This window comes from Peromyscus maniculatus, chromosome 8 (assembly GCF_049852395.1).
Source record: "Peromyscus maniculatus bairdii isolate BWxNUB_F1_BW_parent chromosome 8, HU_Pman_BW_mat_3.1, whole genome shotgun sequence".
Lineage (NCBI taxonomy): Eukaryota > Metazoa > Chordata > Mammalia > Rodentia > Cricetidae > Peromyscus > Peromyscus maniculatus.
The window spans coordinates 18,892,012-18,910,176 of record NC_134859.1 but is presented as its reverse complement, the minus strand read 5'-3'; the positions used below and the strand labels follow the sequence as shown (position 1 = coordinate 18,910,176).

At 47.0% G+C, this 18,165-nt stretch overlaps 2 protein-coding genes across 6 annotated transcripts in view; one reads left to right on the top strand and one right to left on the bottom strand.

Annotated features, from left to right (window-relative positions):
* The window catches only part of Cramp1 (cramped chromatin regulator 1), a 64,405-nt gene extending 49,215 nt beyond the window's left edge, over positions 1 to 15,190 (bottom strand). The window contains exons 1-3 of the mRNA XM_006971660.4: positions 15,053 to 15,190; positions 13,197 to 13,540; positions 1,109 to 1,302 (exon numbers count right to left, since the gene is read on the bottom strand). Coding sequence (XP_006971722.1) covers positions 1,109 to 1,302; positions 13,197 to 13,539 — 537 coding nt within the window. The 5' untranslated portion in view covers position 13,540; positions 15,053 to 15,190. The remainder of the gene's footprint in view (positions 1 to 1,108; positions 1,303 to 13,196; positions 13,541 to 15,052) is intronic.
* Positions 15,191 to 15,409: 219 nt separating this feature from the next.
* The window catches only part of Ift140 (intraflagellar transport 140), an 88,449-nt gene continuing 85,693 nt past the window's right edge, over positions 15,410 to 18,165 (top strand). For 2 of the 5 annotated variants that reach the window (XM_006971662.4, XM_076577531.1), the window contains exons 1-3: positions 15,630 to 16,441; positions 17,186 to 17,216; positions 17,661 to 17,838. In XM_006971662.4, the coding sequence (XP_006971724.1) occupies positions 17,692 to 17,838 (147 nt within the window). In that variant the 5' untranslated portion in view covers positions 15,630 to 16,441; positions 17,186 to 17,216; positions 17,661 to 17,691. Of the gene's footprint in view, positions 16,465 to 17,185; positions 17,217 to 17,660; positions 17,839 to 18,165 lie in introns of all 5 variants that reach the window. The other 3 variants (XM_042283805.2, XM_042283806.2, XM_016005457.3) reach the window with 3 other exon arrangements.

The window sequence follows — 18,165 nt, the reverse complement described above, 5'->3', positions numbered from 1 at the left end:
CCAGCTCCCAAATAAATTACACACAGAGGCTTATTCTTAATTATAAATGCCCAGCCTTAGTTTAGCTTATTTTTAGCCAGCTTTCCTTAACTTAAATTATCTCATTTATCTTTTGCTGCTGAGCTTTTATCTTCTTCTTACTTCTGTAAATCTTACTCTTACTCTGTTGCTGGCTGTGTAGCTAGGTGGCTGGCCCGTGATGTCCTCCTCCTCCTCTGGCTGCTTCTTCCTCTCCTCCCAGATTTCTCCTTCTGTTTATCCTCTCTGTCTGCCAGCCCCACCTATCTCTCTCTCCTACTTGGCTATTGGCCATTCAGATCTTTATTAGACCATCAGGTGTTTTAGACAGGCACAGCAACACAGCTTCACAGAGTTAAACAAATGCAGCATAAACAAAACTGACATACTTTAAAATAATATTCTACAACAACTGGGTCAACAATCAGCCCAACAGCACATAAAGAAAGGGGCATGGCTGCAGCACATATAGGCATTTGTTGTTGTTGTTTTAATGAGCAAAAGGGCTCAGCAGTTAAGAGCACTGGCTGCTCTGGTTCAATTCTCAGCACCCACTTGGCAGCTCACTACCATCTGTAATTGCAGTTCTAGGGTATCTGGCATCTTCTGTCCTCTGAGGGGTACTGCATGCATGTGGTGTGAATACACATACATATAAAATTCAAATAAATCCTTAAAAAAGTGATCACAATGAAAACACATCTGATGTTAATGAAAGTGTGTTCATAAATAACTACAAGGCAATGAGAAGCAAACTTCCAAGTGAAGACAGCTGGTAGGGCACAGCCACCTCAGTAGACAGTGGGTCTGGGAATTTGACTCTAAATTAGCTATAATATCTTCTGGATGATGGCGACAGGTATCTGTTTGTCCTTCTGTACTTGGGCACACCTACCAAATCAGTCACTGCATAGCCAAGGAAGGAAAGGCCCTGAGGAGGGACATACTCCAGGAGAGAAGTGTGCAGAAACATAATTGAGAGCCCTAATAGCCCCAGGAAGGAGATGACAACTGTCCGAAACACAAGGTGAACAGTGAGAACTCAGGAGGATGATTGCTTGTGGGTTTTTGTCTCATGTCTACAACTCACCTCATACAGTCCCTCGAAGAAGGTATTCTTGTCCTCTGTGCTCCACGACTCCCACTGTCTCCGGACCTTCTTTCCTTCTTCCTTCTCAGGCCCTGATGATCCTAAGTTCCGGGAAGAGGAGCGTGAACCTCCTGCAGGGGTGGCAGGAGCAACCACAGAGATGTTTCCAGAAGATGATGCGCCACCGTCACCTCCTTGGAGAGAAAAGACTATACAGTGACCTGTTCCAGAAAGCTGAGGGATAGGAGCAGGGAGGACAGAGGGAAAACAAGGACAGGGGCCCATTGCCCAACCCAACTCCAACTCTTCAAATGGCGATGCCAGCAAAAGAGACCCAAAAGCCACTGAGTCCTAAACAGAAGCCAAAGTTGACAAGATGAGTCTAAAATGTTTGTAGTGTAAGAAGAGAGCCTGTATAGATTGTTTTAATAATATAGTGAATTTGACATTTTGTCTATACTCAAGAGTATAATCCCTGTCCCTCCAGCAAATCCAAGAATCATATTTCATCCTGCTTCTTGTTCAAAATGTTGTTGGATGTTTTCTGCTCTTTTGGAGGGCCCAACACCCAGCTCCCAAATAAATCCACACATGGAGGCTTATTATTACTTATAAATGCTGGGCTTTAGCTTGGCTTGTTTCTTGCCAGCTTTCCTTAACTTATCCCATCTACCTTTTGCCTCTGGGCTTTTCCCATTCTCTTACTTCTTGAGTAATCTTACTCTTACTCCATGGCTTGCTGGCCCATGGTGTCCCCCTCCTTCTCTGGCTACCTCTTTTCTTCTTTTCCTCCCAGATTTCTCCTATACATTCTCTCTGCCTGCCAGCCCCACCTATCCTTTCTACTGCCTCGCTATTGGCCATTCAGTTCTTTATTAGACGATCAGATGCTTTTAGACAGGCATAGCAACACATTTTCACAGAGTTAAACAAATACAACATAAACAAAAGTAACACACCTTAATAGTCTACAACAAAATGTTTTTTTTAATTTGAAATACTCTTACCTAGTTTTTAAAAAAAATTTTTTTTTTAATAATTCAACATGCATTGGTGTGAAGGTGTCAGATCCCCTAGAACTAAAGTTTCAGACAGTTGTGAGCTGCCATGTGGGAGCTGGGAATCGAACCTGGGCCCTCTGGAAGAGTAGCCAGTGCTCTTAACCACTGAGCCACCTCTCCATGCTCTTACTACATTTTTGAATAGACAACCTGAACTTTTAAGTGACAGAGGGCATTTATGTGTAAAAGATTGTCTACATAAATAAGATTGATATTTCTGAATATAGACCACTTAATGCCTAAGGTGCCCTAGTATAAAGACACCTGGTCTCTCTTTTTTTTTCCTCTCCAGCAATAGAAATTTGAACCTAGGGCCTTTGCACATGCTAGGCAAACACTCTACCACTGAGCTTATCTCCATATCTAAGACCCCTTCTCTTATCTTTTATCTTCCTCAACATTATCTCTGGGGTCCTAAAATACCACCACCCTTAAAAGTTCTGAAATATTAGTCCCTGATTTTTAGCAAAATCGTTCCAAATCCTTTGCCATCAGAGTAGCATAATAAAATATAAGAGACCCCGAAGACAAAAAATGAGGTCACAGATAAAAAACTTATACCCTACCCTAGTGCTCTGCCAGCTGAATGTCTTCTTGTTGTAGGGAACAGGATCTCACAGCACCCCTATTTTAAACAGTTGTCTATTATAAAATTGCAGGACCACAGAATGCCAAGAAACCTTCCAAGCTTGAAATAATCTTGAAAGAAAAAGTAAGACCACAGAAATAATAATCCTTTAAAAAGAAAATGCCAAACAACAGAATTTTTTTTTTTTTTTGGTCAGAGTCTCATTCAGTAGCCCAGGTTTGCCCTGAACTAATGGCAATCCTCCTCTGCTTCAGCCTCCCAAGTACTAGATTTACAGGCCTTTGTACCATTTCTGGATCAGAAAATTCTGAAAGTGTTTTCCTAATGATATAATTGTAGGCCTTTCCACCTGAGATTTAATTTCTAGTCAGCCTGGTGAGGCTCTTCCTGGACAGCTTCAGGGTACTCCACCACTAAGGTCTCCCTTTACTGGGGAGTTTCAATGAAGCAGCTTCAAAGAAGAGTGTGAAAGATAAAAAAATAAAAATTATAAGTCCAGCCGGGGTGTAGTGGCACACACCTTTAATCCCAACTCTCGGGAGGCAGAGGCAGGAGGATTTCTCTGAGTTTGAGGCCGGCCTGATCTACAAAGCAAGTTCCAGGACAGCCAGAGCTGTTACACAGAGAAACTGTCTCGAAAACACACACACACACACACACACACACACACACACACACACACACACACACACACACAACCAGAATCCTATTAACCCATACCACTTGAAAAGACTATCTGAACAAACTATTAGAACATGCACAAGGGCTCCCTCCCAAGCAGGTGTTGCTGAGAGCAGAGAAGGTAGAGATTTGACTTTCCCTGCATCAGCTTTGTCTAGCCCTGTGTATATGTTGTAGTCTGTGTCACTATGCATAGACCGATGATGATGGTCTGGTGTGAAACCACCCTTGGAATTTCATCTTTTCTTAGCCTGTCAACGTCAATATGATATTCTCTAGATGCCGAACAATGGAATCAAACTATGTGTCTAGGCAGTGACAAGATCAAGAGAAGAAATAAATAATTCTTTATGGGACTGCATAACTCAGCTTAAATAGCTTTCAATTTTTAAAAGATTTTCATTCTTTTTCTTCTGTGTCTGTGCATGTCGTGTCTGTGCATCTGTGTGTGACTGTATGAGAGTGCCCGTGGGGGCCAGAAGAGAGCACCAGGTCCCCTGGAACTGGACTTACAGGTGGTCGTGAGCTACCTTATATGGATGCTCAGACTGAATTCAGGTTCTCTGAACAAGCTGCAGGAGCTCTTAACTGCTATGCCATCTCTCTAGCCACAGCTTAGGTTTATTAAGTGGACTGTCAGCTTAGCAAAGTCTCTACCCTATGGTGAGTTTATTAGGAGGTAACCTCGTTGTGACTCAAAGAGCAGCCTTATTTCAAGGTAGAATATTTGAAAACATCTCATCACTCAGAAAATTGCACATTTGTACATATGGAAAACATTTTAGCTAGCCAGCTACATCAAATGGGCTCTAGTCTCTCATTAAGATATGTGTGGCTAACTTCAAGAGGCAATACTATCAGGCTTATAAAAACAACATAGAAATTAATGGTTTACTAGAGCCAAACTGTCCAGTTACCTAGTAATAACCTAAATAACATAAGGATATTTAAGTATTGATTAAGAATAAAAAAAACATGGTGGTGCATACTTTTAATCTCAGCACTCAGAAGGCAAAGGCAGGCAAATCTCTATGAGTTCAAGGCCATCCTGGTCTATGTGGTGAGCTCTAGGCCAGCCAAGGGTTACACACATCTTAGGAAGTCCCAGGTTTGTTGTGCTGAATGGCTGTCTTGAAGTTTGTCCAGCCCTTCCTTGGCCTGCTGGGTAGCCCAGGGACATGAGTAGCATTGCTGGTGTGAGACCCTGTCTCACAAAAAAAAAAAAAAATTATCAAAACATACAAAAGAAACCAAGTTCCTTAATCTCACGCCAAATTTCCAACAGTTAATGACATCACACGGCTCATGGTAACCTTCCTAGATAGTGCAAAACATTTTACTCAGAGTGGAAGTTGCTAATATGTGATACTCAGTATTTACTGCCCTGAACACAGCCACAGAATAGAAACCGACTCCAGGTTGCATCTACACCAGCAATGCTACTCAGGTCCCTGGGCTACCCAGCAGGCCAAGGAAGGGCTGGACAAACTTCAAGACGTCCATTCCGCACAACAAACCTGAGACTTCCCAAGATGTGTTTAACAGGCAGGGTGTGACAGCACTTCCAGGAGACAGGAGATGTTTCTTTCTGTGGTGGGCTGAAAATCAAATCACAAATTAAAACAGTTCTCAAATACCAGAACATCTGGTTCACAGAAACCCATAATTCTTCAGATGCTGCTGTTTAGGAAGTGCTGCCTATCCACCTCTGTACCCCACCCCCACAATGGAGGACCTCTGAGTTATTTCTAGTTTCCCAAGAAATACAAGCTCTCTTCTCCCCAGGAACAGCATGCCAGCCGGCTCGCCCTTCTATGACCACTCAGGTTAACTCCTGTTAGTTTATGTTGGCACTAGGGACCACTTCTAAATCCCAGAACCAAGTGTCTGACAAATGTCATGAGATTTTACTGGTTCACTGGTAGATAAGGAAGAGTGAAGTATAAAGGAAAACTGAATGGAAGCCAATCTGAAGTAGAAGGAACCTCAGGGACAGAGTAGACCAAGTCTCAATCCTAAGCACGAATCTACATCAGTGAGAAGGGCTGAGGCAGCAAGTGTTCCAAGGGCCTGCCCTTTGCTTTGAGATACCTGGCCCTTCCTTCTGGTATTTCAAAAGTACTATATATCCTCAGGAGGGAAATGAAGGCAACCTGGATATTCAAGTACAAAAGTAAACCACTCCATGCAACCATTTCTAGCATTTACTATGCAGCATCCTAGAACTCAAAAGCTTTGCAGAAAGAATGCTGACATCTAGTCTTCCTCCAAAATTTCAGGTGAAGACAAAAGGAATAAAAATAGGAACCAGGACCAGGAACACTGGTGGACTATGATAACAACAGCTCGGAAGAGGTTCAGTCTAGAAAAATGCAGAGGAAAACAGAAAGTGATCAAGGTGAACAGGAAAACAGCAGAAATAAAAATGCTAGAGATGATGAAATGGCTTCAGGGAAGACTGCAAGGACTGGAAGCTTCCACAGGATGCAGAGGCCAGGGCTCCATGGGTGCTTTGGAGAGCAGAGGACTTTGCTGATAGCATGTATGGTAAAAGTAAGTGCCCCCGAAAGCTGAAGAGACGTGGTGTATACAAGCAGGCTCCCCAGTGAAGAGTCCCCTGAAAGCAACACCAAGGTCCTATTCTCCCAGGTCTAAGCTTGGCACCAGGCTTTATGCAATAGAAGCTCAGTGACAGCTCAGGAGCAGTGGAGGCAGACAAGGGACCACTGAATACTGGTGTGGTCCTGTCCTCCTGTGCTGCCGCAGTTTCACACAAGTACGCCCAGGCTCTGAAGACCCCCCATAAAACCCTCAGTGCCTCAATCCTCCAGATGCTTTACTAGGCCAGCTGTGCCCTACCATCTCCAACATTTTCCTCTCTGTTCACACAGTGCATCATGCCTATAGTGGGAGTCTCCAGAGCATGTATGGCTGTGGTCGCTTTCCCAGTTGCCCTGACATTATCTGAGGAAGACAAAAATCACCCTGGCTATCAACCAGGAATGCTGAGAAAACAGAGTAGCTCCTCACTGCTACATGGCTGCTCTGTATAGGCAAGCCTGGGAGCAATAGAATACGACTTCACCTTCAAAACACACATACACACGTATATGACTCCATTCCGTCTTTATAAAGTAGAGCTCAAAAGTTGCAGAGGAAGAACACTAGCACCTAGTTCAGATCAAAAGCATGAAAGCCCCAAGGTCACCAGGCAGGGAAAACCAAGCCTGACCCAACACTCTCATTGGACACCCAGGCTTCTCCCCATGCCAAGCTACTGCCTATTCTCACACTATCCCTCTCTAGAGTCAATACCTTCTTCCTTCCTGTCCAAAAACATCATGTGGCAGCAGCTTTTCTTATATGCAGGGCTACAAAACTCAGGATTCTGGAAGGGACAAAGCTTGAAACTTGACCTTGAGGTCTTTCTCAGTTTGTGAAAGATAAGGAAACTGAGGTTAAACGATCTCCCCAAAACCACATGGCTCACAAATGACAGGTGTGAGGACTTGGAAAGATTTCTGTTTCTTTTCTTTTCTTTTCTTTTTTTTTTTTTGTTTTTTTTTGGTTTTTCGAGACAGGGTTTCTCTGTGTAGCTTTGCGCCTTTCCTGGGACTCACTTGGTAGCCCAGGCTGGCCTCGAACTCACAGAGATCCGCCTGGCTCTGCCTCCCGAGTGCTGGGATTAAAGGCGTGCGCCACCACCGCCCGGCAAGATTTCTGTTTCTTAAAAATGCATTTTTACAAACTTCCTGACTGGGTTTGGGAATCAGAGCTCATTGGTGAGACCTTGGGTTCAATCACTAGGAGAAGAGGGAAAGAACGTGGGGGGGGGGGGGAGAAGAACAGAGAAAGGGAGTGAGAGGGGAGAGGGAGAGAACACGGACAGGCTGGTCAACTTCAGGATACCATTATAACCTGCCACATTTTAAAAGAACATTAGCTCACTGTCTTGAAGAACTCTCTGGGGTTTGTGAGCTTCCTTCATTAAATCCAGAAGAGCATGTGACCAGCTAAGTCAAGAGATGCAGTGACTGTCCTGTTCATTTAGTCTGTTCTCAGAAAGGTGTTTTGGAATCAGCTCCAAGCTTGTACACTCTCAATTCCAGCACAGAAAAGCATCCCTATGGCCTATGTTTGCAGCATATAAAGACAGGAATATTTTACAGGGGCCAAGGATGGCACATGCCGTCAAGGACCAACAAGACTACTTCAGTTTACAGTTTACGTAGTCAAGGCAAAAGGCAAGAGGTCATGAAGGGAACCTCAGATCCTGTGTCTCTGCTGGCACAGGACAGTCCCACCAGAAGCTAGCTCAAGCAGCTTTGCTTGTAGTCACAGTGGGGTCTGAGAGGTAACATCCTTACCAAGGTCACATAGAAGGAACTAACTCTTCATAAGTAAGCCAGTACTCAGTGATGGCCATCTCAAGGGATGAATCCAAACACTTTCCACTGGCCCAGCCCCACCATCAATTCTCAAAGATGCTGCTTGATTCATATGAAAGGTGTTCAATAAACAAATGAGGATCCCTCTCAACTCTGGTCATTCAACTAGTCCCCAAAGGTGGTATCTGTATGCTCCAACTGTTCTGTGAGACCTTTCCAAGGTGACCAGACTCTGAAATGCCCTCCTTTATAATCTGAGGGTCACTTAGAGCCTCAGTTCTCATCCCTAGGTTACTCACTTATCACCACAAGAGATCCCCTTCTTTCCACTGTCCTCACACCCGCAAGGCTCAGTGTCATACCTCAAAGGTTCTCCCATCCCTCCCACAAAGAAATCACAGCTAAAACCCATTGTTTCCATAAAAACATGTCTTCCTCATGGACTACTACTGGGATTTTTCTCACTGTCTCCTACAGTCAATACCTCTTATCCCTATGGAACTGCAAACAAATGCTTTTAGGTGGTTTTTATATTGTTCTTTAGTGCTAAGATCATCATAGTTATTCAACCTAACAAAAGCCTTCTATATACCATATACGATAACACCAATTTTTCAATTTGTGACTTTGCTATCTAAAATAGTTTCTATATAATCTAAAATAAGGTACGAACACCAAGATGTTAAAGCATTCTTTATTAGCAAAAGACAATTCTACCAACGTAGGCACCATGGAAACTACATTCATTTCAACCTTAAAAGGAAATGAGCTAAGTGTAGTGGTGCATACTTTTAATCCCAGTACTCAGTAGGAAGAGGCTGGAGGTGGGTTTCTGTGAGTTCTAGGCCAATTTGTATACAATGCAAGTTCCAGGCCAGCCAGAGTTATACAGTGAGCCTTCAACACAGCAGTTGTCATTATCTTGCCTACTTAACAACTTCCTTCAACTTTATGATTTATCATGAACCTCTGAGTAATAAACATGCACATAAGAGCTGAAGCAGGAGGCCCTTTGTGAATTCAGAGTCAGCCTCAGCTAGCGTGAGTCCCTGTCTCAGACACAAAATTATACACAATTATACACAGTTTCGACAGTTTCTTCTCTGCCTTGTCTGTAAGGTACTGTGTGCCCTGGCTCATTGAGAACAGGTGGGGTCTATGTCAGAAATAGGGATCACATGTTCATGCTGTCTTCCATGTCACAGAGTGTGTGGCTGGAAGCAAGACAGAGTCCCCTTCTTCTTCTCTTCTCCCTGGGCCTCGAGGTTTTTGGCATGGCTTGATGTCGCTGCCCATGCATAGCTACAATGGGCTTTGCCCCATTCTCATTGAATTAGACTGGGTGGAGGAACCCCGTGCTCTATCCTTTGGGCTTTATATGCTCTGATCTTCCCTCTGCACAGTGTGGACACCGAGGCCTCATGGTACACGCGACTGTAGCCCAGCTAGCAAGTAAATGCTGGGCACAATGCCTGATGAAAAGACTTGAAGGTGACCACAGGGCAGTGAAGCAGCACCAGGCCCTAAACCCATGCCCACCTATATGGAAGAGGGTAGTGTTCTGGCTGTTTCCTGCTTGGAGCATTCCCAAAGGCAAAAGCTAAACAGAAAGTTCATCTGATCTAGAACTATATGTTGATTTCAGCAAGCCTATCTTACAGAAAGTTCTCTTGAAAACACATGAGAACCAAGTCCCTTTTATAAAGTTGAATTCTGCAACCCTGAAGGGTAAGATAAGTGTAGGTCTCAGCCACCAGCTTACCTGTCTAGTCAAAAAGAATCTATTTAGGCATTATGACCTACTTCTCCCCTGCTACACACATGAACCAGGCATTTGAGAGCTCTGGAGTGGAAGCTGAGCCCTAGACTGCTAGTTCAAACCTCTTTCCAATATGGAAAGCTGACTGCAATAGCTGAAATGTTTAGAAGGCTTCTTTTAAAAACACCTTCTAAAAAAATGTATTTATTTTTATGTATATGGGTGTTTTGTCTACATGTATATCTGTGTACTATATACATGCAATGTACACAGAGGCTGGAAGAAGGCAACAAATCTTCTGGAACTGGAGTTACACATAGTTGTAAGCCACCACATGGGTGCAGGGAACCATGAGCAACAAGTGCTCTCAACTGCAGAGCCATCTCTCCATTTTTTTCCTTTTTTAAAGGTAAGAAATTGAGGCTCCAAGAGATGAACTATTTTACTGAGTAGTCCACCAGCACATGAACTGGCCAAACAAGGAAGAGCATCAGAGGGCTCTAGGTCCCAACCCAGGTCTTATGAACAGTCTCAGTAACTCTGGGTTTCAGTCACAAAAGGGTCTGAGTCTCCCTGGGAGTGTGGCAGAACTGGAAGAATCAAGCAGATCTGCTCTAGGTAGAACTCAGTATAGAAACAATAAACTAGTTTCTACACCCCTTCAAAAACAAAAGTTACAGAAATGAAAAATGCCTGTCATGGGGCACTAAGTATTCTCTCCCTTTATCATTAAAAAACAAACAAACAAACAAACAAACCGCCGGGCGGTGGTGGCGCACGCCTTTAATCCCAGCACTTGGGAGGCAGAGGCAGGCGGATCTCTGTGAGTTCGAGGCCAGCCTGGGCTACCAAGTGAGTTCCAGTAAAGGCGCAAAGCTACACAGAGAAACTCTGTCCGGAAAAACCAACCAACCAACCAAACAAAAAACACCATATTGAAATTTTTTCCATTCAAGTCAAAGAGCATAGCTAAGTCCGCAGAAAACCAGACAAGGAGATCCTCCTTCTTCCCCGTAAGTCCTTCCTTCCAGTTCCCATCAGGATGAGACTGGAAAGATGGGGAGCCTACAAGCAAAGGAACTGCCACTGCTTCAGCTGGGAGCTTTCTTCACACATGCAAGTCATGTTTTTTTCCAAGTGAGACTAAAATTGCAGGCATTCCACACTTCCTGCTGACCCACGCTGGACAGCCAAAGTGGAGATTTCCAGTGTATAAGAGAAATGTTCCTCCAGAGAATCATTGCTGAGGGTTGGACACACGACGTGATTGGACATGTGATCACACCTGACTTCTCCTGGCAGTGGATGGAGGTGATGGTTGAGCAAGTTTCTCCAAAGCCAGAATGGAGATGTCCAGGGCATGATGAAGTACATCCAAATGGTCTGTGCAGCCCATGAGTGGATGGCAGCTAACAAGAGGACTCAGCAGAAAGGCAAGCACTGCCAAAGAAGTTGTCAAAAGAAACAGACTCTCACTTCCCTCCTAGAAGCAGTATTATAGCTTAGTCTACTGCAAGCCACACAGTGGACAAGAATTAGAACCAGAACCCCAGGATACAAGGGAGAAGTTAGCCAGGAAACCTCTTCCACCTGTGCAAGCAAACGCAACCCTCCTTTGTCACCTCACAGCTCCCACCCACTGGACACCAGCTTTGGCACCCTTCTAGTATGTACACAGAGCCATGTCTAAGTCGGCGTGCTCACACCAACATACTTCTTCCCAGCAGCCAAACTTCAAGAGGCGCCAACAATTGCTATTATTCCTTTTTTCTGAAGTGGGTACATCTCTGACAGAAAAGCAAATCTGAATGAACAGAGAGCTGAGAGGGCAAGGACATGCTGGATGTGGTATCAGTAGGAGTCTACATGCCGGGAGGGCTTTCTGAAATATCACCACCAAGTCACCTGAAGAACATAAAAGAGCTTAACACAGACCCGAGGAGCCTAAGCATATGCGTCTTCTAGTGAAAAGCCATTTTACAAAACAATCAAGTTTTGTAAACCCATGTTTTTCTAACACCAAAACGAACTTGGTGAGGCAACTTCTAGTTTTAGAAATATACAAAGTCACCTCAGACTTAGATCTTTAAATAGGCAGACTCATTTCAAAGTGCTTTATCATTTGGTAAGGCCATAAATCTGAAGGCCAGCCTTCCAGATGAGGACAAGGCAGAAGTGAATTTAATGGGACACATTTGGGTCAGATCCTCAACGCAGGTTCTCTCTTAGCTCTTGAAACATTTCGTTTTTAAAACTACCAGGATCATCTTGGTAATTTAAATCAATACTTCCAAAAGAAACAAACAAAAAAATTAAACTATAACAGTTCAAGTGCTATAAGTGAATGATTTGGGTTTTGTTTTTTAAATACAGGGTCTCACTATGGAGCTCTAGGTGGCCAAGATCTTGCTATGTAAATCAAGTTGGCCTTGAACTCACAGAGATCAACCAGCCTCTATTTCCAAAGTGCTTGGATTAAAGGTGAGTGCCTCCATGCCTGGCTATAAATATGGAGAACACACTCGAAATTGATATTCCATTTGGTATTTTTAAAAAACTGTTATAAGTGAACCATATCAGCTTAGGCATGTAATCTTAGCACTCAGGAAGCTAAGGCAGAAAGACTTCTATGAGCTCAAGGACAGCCTAAGGCTACTTAGTAAATTCCAGGCCAACCTGGGCTACCCAGGTCTTGTCTTTTTTTTAAAAAAAAAAAGGGGGGGGGCAAACTTGGTCTGAAAAGCATGTAAGAGCAAATTCCCTGCATACTTAATAAAAACCACGATGTTGAAATACAAATAGACAAAAGAAGACAAGGAAATAGGGGCATGTGAAAAACCAAAAGGGTACTTTTTTTAAAAAGTTACTTCTTGGGCTAGAGAGATGGCTCAGAGGTTAAGAGCACTGGCTGTTCTTCCAGAGTTCAATTCCCAGCAACCACATGGTGGCTCACAACCATCTGTAATGAGATCTGGTGTCCTTTCCTGGTGTGCAGATGGAACACTGAATACATAGTAAATAAATAAATCTCCAAAAACAAATCACTTCTTTAAGAGGCCTCAGTTAACAGTTACAGTTTCCACACAAGAACAGCACTGTGGGCTGCCCTCCTGAAAGGTCCCTGCTGGTTTCATCAAGTAGAGATCCTTTCTGTGACACCAAGTATACCTCAGCTGAAACTCTAAGGGTCCCATTTTTGTGTTCTTCATACTTTGAAGCCAGGAAGTCTTAGGCGGAGGACAATGAGCCAAACGCAGCCTCTGCCATCACTAACCTTACTTTTTGGATTTCTCATCAACAGCCTCAACAACCCATAAATTTCAAAAGCCAGTTTCTTTGTTACATTCCCACCACTTGAGGTGTGGACAGAGAGCAGGTACTTTCTCTGCCTATTCTTGAGCTATTGTGCTTAATTTAAAATGGCCATCCATGGAAAGGCGTCAGGGACCCTTTGGGAATCGATTTCTCTTGCCTAGAGAAAGGACAATCACTGCCCCTTATCCTAGTGAAAAGAGAAAAGCCACAGACTCGAAAGAGTAGAAGGGGGCATGTGCCCTTGCAAGTGCCACCCAAGGAGGTCTTGCCACCCGCCAAAGGATAGGGTCCCTACCTTTTCCTCGCGGCCCGGAACCGCTGGCACCACCACTGCCCACAGCACAGGGCGCGTCCTTCCTGGGCCTCTTGCTCTGTGGCCGCACGCTGGACCTGAGGAAGTGGTGCTGGTCTTGGGGACTGCCCTGTGGTGGGGACGGTGTCGGTAACCCTCTGGGTGGCGCGGGGGCTCCTGCGGCCCGAGGGGTCTGCCCGTCCCTCTTTGTGCTGCTGCTGCTGTCCTCCGCCGCGTCCGCGCCGCCGGGCCCCTCTCCGTCCAGCGACTCCTCATCGGCCGTCCGCTTGCCCAGCTTCTTGAGCCCTTCCTCCCCGCTGCCGGCGTCACCCAACTTCACTGTCATCCTGCGGCGGGAGAGGCGAGGAGCGGTGAGGAGGGCGACGGGCAGAAGTTTACCGCCGGCCTCCCAACATGGCGGCCGTTGTTTGTTCCAGCGCCGCCCGCCGCCCGCCCGAGGGCCCGCACAGTGCTGACTCCGACCGGACCGGGACCCCGCCCCGCCCTTGGATGCCCCCAACCCAGGCTGGTCGACACGGCCCGGAGCCGTGGAAGGCACGGCGGCAAGGCCTGGCCTCAGCGCTAAGTGACCCACTGTCCCGCCACCTACCCCACGGCGATGCAGCTCATGGCCCAGCCTGGGCCCGCCTAGCTCCCCGCACAGCCCGTGGCCCCTGGCCTCCCCTCTGCTTGCTGGAGAGGTGCGCGATCGTGCCGCGCACCTGCCTAGTGCAAAGGCCCGCTGCCCCTCGGAGCCTCCCGTGCTCCACGGGCCAAAGCTGCCGCTCCCTCCGAAGCTGGCATGCAAGAGAGAGCCTCTGCACTCCGGGAACCTTCCCAGGCGGGAGATGGGAGATGGACCGACTACAGCCCTCTTGCAACAAAGCCTGTTGCATGGAGCAGGTTAGGGAACACCGGAAAAGTGACAGCAAACACTATTATGTTCCAGTCGGATTTCAAGAATCGGAACTGAACTATGTAAACAATTCTGGAAACAACAAAATTCTTGCGTTAACTTCTACCACTGTCATAAAAATATCGATAAATAAAGTAACAATTATCTGCAGCCTGGAGAAGTTGCACGCAGAATAAACTAAAGATCAGGTACATTCCAACATATTAAGCACAGGCTGGGTACGTGATGGAGAAGGAAAGAGAAACACTGTGTTCTTCAGCAGACGCGACCCTAGGCTCCACACAACTGTTGAGAACATTCCTATTTAATAAGAAAACTAGACAGAGCAAGGCACCAACGCTAACAAGGAAACAGACTGAGGGTAAAAACTGGGACGTAAAACTCGAAGTAACACCACAAAATGGTGCTGCAACAAATAGTGTGCAGTTTTCCTGTTGGGATCTGATCTTTCTAATACTGGCTTAAGAAAACTCTGGCAGAGAATCACACAAGACAATACCCACGCTAAAGGATTTCATAGCACAGGACTTCTCTTGGAATCTGTTCACTTCTAAGCACCTCACCCAGGTGCCCAGAACCCTGTCATTGCGCTAGGGAGTGAAACCCATTCCCAGAACCAGCCAGGCCAACGCCACCGAGTAAAACGCGTCAGTCCTACAGGACCCACTTGCCCCCGCGCCAGGTCGCGTCCCCGAGCGCATTCCGGTCGTTCCCCAGCAGCAGTGGACTCCATAGGAGTCCGTCAACGAAACCCGTCACTTCCTGACCGTGGGAGGCTCGGGCACTGCGGGCCTCATCCAGGCTCCACACCCTTTGTCCCATTCCGGGTGGGAGAAGCTCGCCCCTTCCCGAGGAGTTGACCGCTGGCTGCACGAAGCGCAGCCCGCCAACACCGCGGCCCCTCCGCGGATCCCGTAGGCACCCGTGTGCAGCCTGCGGTCACCTTTTTCATCCACGCCTCCCGGCAGTCTGGATCCCGGATCCCGGGCCTCCGCGGGCGCCCGCAGAACCAACCGGGCCGGGCAGCTCCGGCTGCGGCGAGGCCGCGACGCCGGGCTGGTGGTCGTATGTCAGATGCGGTCGCCGAGCACCGTTCCCTTCGCACGTCCTCTCCGCTGACCGGCGTGCGGTTGACAGGGCTGAGGGCGCCGGGGCTGCCGCCGCTCGCCCTCCCACACCCGGGCCGCCGCGCTCCAAACAGTTCCGGCTACGGCGGCCGCCGGGGACCTGAAGTCAGCGCCGGGGCGGGGCGGGGCGGACGTCTTGCAAGAAGCCGAGCACGTCCAATTTTTCTGCGGGCGCGCCCAACCAGCTGTGTTGTCATTGGTCGGCAGCGGTTGCGTGCCGCGCGCGCACGGCCTGCCGGGGCGGGCCCGCAACGTGGGGCGTGTTGTGACGGCGACCTCGCGCTCTTGCGGATCGTGCGTCCCCTCTGATTGGCGAACCGACAACCAATAGGCTCAGGGTCCTGGCTGTGATTGGCTGAGGCTGTGTTGACGGATGCGTGAGAAGAAATCACCGCCTCAGCGGGACGTCTTGAAACGCGCGCGAACTCGGGTGGGGACGGGGCACTGAGAAAACAGATTTAGGGCCATAAACATATCGTAGCATAGCCCACTGACACTGTTCCTCTTCGAAGCGATAAGGAAATGGTATTAGAAATTCTATTGCTTACGCAAGTGGCGTTTGAGAATGAGTATCCCCCGTTCACAGGAGGTCCTGGCCTCTGGTCATCCCCTTCGCTCATTGGCGTGGACCGTGCTACTGCGCCTGCTCTCCGGCGACAGCCGCCGTTGGCTAACACTGGCTGAAGTAAGTGCGCACGGTCGCCCAGGGTACCCCCTTCCTAGTCGCGAGGTTCTGCCGAGCACCAGCTTGCAGCTGGCTCCGGAGACGTCAACGCGCCACACTTGGGGACGGCGTCCGGTACTCAGAACGTCCCAGAGAAGCTCTCGAGCCGCGTCCTCCCATCCGAGGAGATGTAGCTAAGCTCCGAGAGGTGCCGGCTGATGGCCTCCGTAGAGGGGTGGGAAGGATGAACCCAAAGAGAAAATACCAGGAAACTTGGCACAGCTTCCCCTGAGTAGCAAATAGTTCTGATCCATCCATCAGCAGGCAGCCCAAACTGTGGCCCTGGGGCGGGCCTAAGATTCGGAGCTGCGCGGAGTGGTACCGACTGTCTTCGGCTCTTTCCGCTGCCAGCCGCCAGTCGTTTCGGAAAGCATCGGAGGCGCGGCGCTCTCCCTGGACTGCTTCTGCTTTCTTCCAGCGGTGTTGTCCTGGCAACATGGAGACACAGGGAATCTGGAGAAGTTAGATTCCTGTAGCTGAGGTGCAGAGGGGGCTGGGGCTGGGGTAAGGAGCTCAGCCAAGCTTGGGGTTGGGTGGGTCCTCCATGATCGGGCCGGGGGCCTAGAGGCGACCTGCCAGGACCCTCTTGATTGCTCTATCTGTGAGTGTTGTCTCTTCACTGCGCAATCCCAGAACCCCCTGCCGATCTTTTGATTTGCCATGTGGGTTCCTCTGGATGCATTTAGTGCAAAGTAGGGGGAAGACAAGAAAGCCAAAATCCTGCGCTTAGTCAACCTTCGGATGGATGGCTTATAAAGAAACCATGACCTGACTTGGATCACTTTGAATTACACATCTTTTCAATAATGTTTACCTGATGCAGCCAGCGATCTTATTCTGGCCTAAAGGGTGGTCACTGATCACTACCCCTGAAAGTCTACTTAAGAACCCAGCCTGTGCCGGGCGGTAGTGGCACATGCCTTTAATCCCAGTAGTCCGGAGGCAGAGCCAGGTGTACAGAGCGAGGTCCAGGACAGGCACCAAAACTACACAGAGAAACCCTATCTCGAAAAAACAACAACAACAAAAGATCCCATTCTGACAGTGTCTCAAAGGAGTGACTTTACTTGTTAGTACGATTCCTTGACATAAAAGGCCTAACAGATTCTATCCAAAAAGTTGGCTTGATGGAGGCACTTACCCCTGAAAATAATTGATGACTGTAAAAATGAGGATCAGTTAACTGGAAAAAGTGAGATTTCCCTTTTCTTGTTTTATGTCCTAGGTACTTGAAGCTTGTTTTAATAGAAGAAAAGGTAAGTACTTGTTCCTGAACTAAGGTTATTAACAGATTCTCGTTAAGTAACTTGATTGTGAGCATCTGCCTTTTTAATTATATGGCCGATACTCATTTAAGAACTTAAGTGCTAGTGAAAGAGAGAATGAACTATTAAAACACTGTATAAAAATGGATGTATTGAAGGTAGCATGTAGCCCCTTTTTTAAAAAATAAGGTATTTTCCCTTTTTTGAGACAAGGTCTCAATATGTAGCCTTGGCTGCCTGAAACTCACTATGTAGACCATACTGGCCTCAAATACATAAGGATCCTCCTGCCTCTTCTTCTTGAGTGCTGGGATTAAAAGCTTGTGCCACTGTATTTGGCTTATTTTGATTTAACTTAATTTAAGGTCTTTGTAGGTTTGTTTCACTTTTGTGATTTTATATGAAGTTACTCTTGGTGGTTTTTCCTCTCTGCAGGTTTCATCCCTGACAATATCTATGCATCATCATGGCACTGTATTTTGACCACCGAATCAAAGCCCCAGATGCATCCAGATCTCCCTCTCTCATTACCTGGCACCCCACCCACCCATTCCTGGCAGTCGCATCCATAAGCCCATCTTCTGGAGGCACCGTAGATGTCTACCTTGAGCAGGTGAGTCATCAGAGCCATTTTGACTTCAGCAGCTTCTAGCTCTTGTGTTCTTTTCTTTTCTTGAGACATGGAGGCCAGGAGTCGGGATAACTCTGCTCAAGATTTCTCCTCAATGGTTCTTCCTAAAGACCAATTATTCCCAATCATCAAAGACTTCATATGTTGCACGAATCCCAAATGGTCTTATAAAAGACCTGGAGCCAGCAGATATCGGGGTAAATGCTGAAAGATCAGAGAGACAAAGGAACAAGCCACAGCCACTTCTTACCCCACCAACTCCTCTGCTGATCTCCACGAGTCCTCAGACCGAATGCCTCTGAGTCCTCA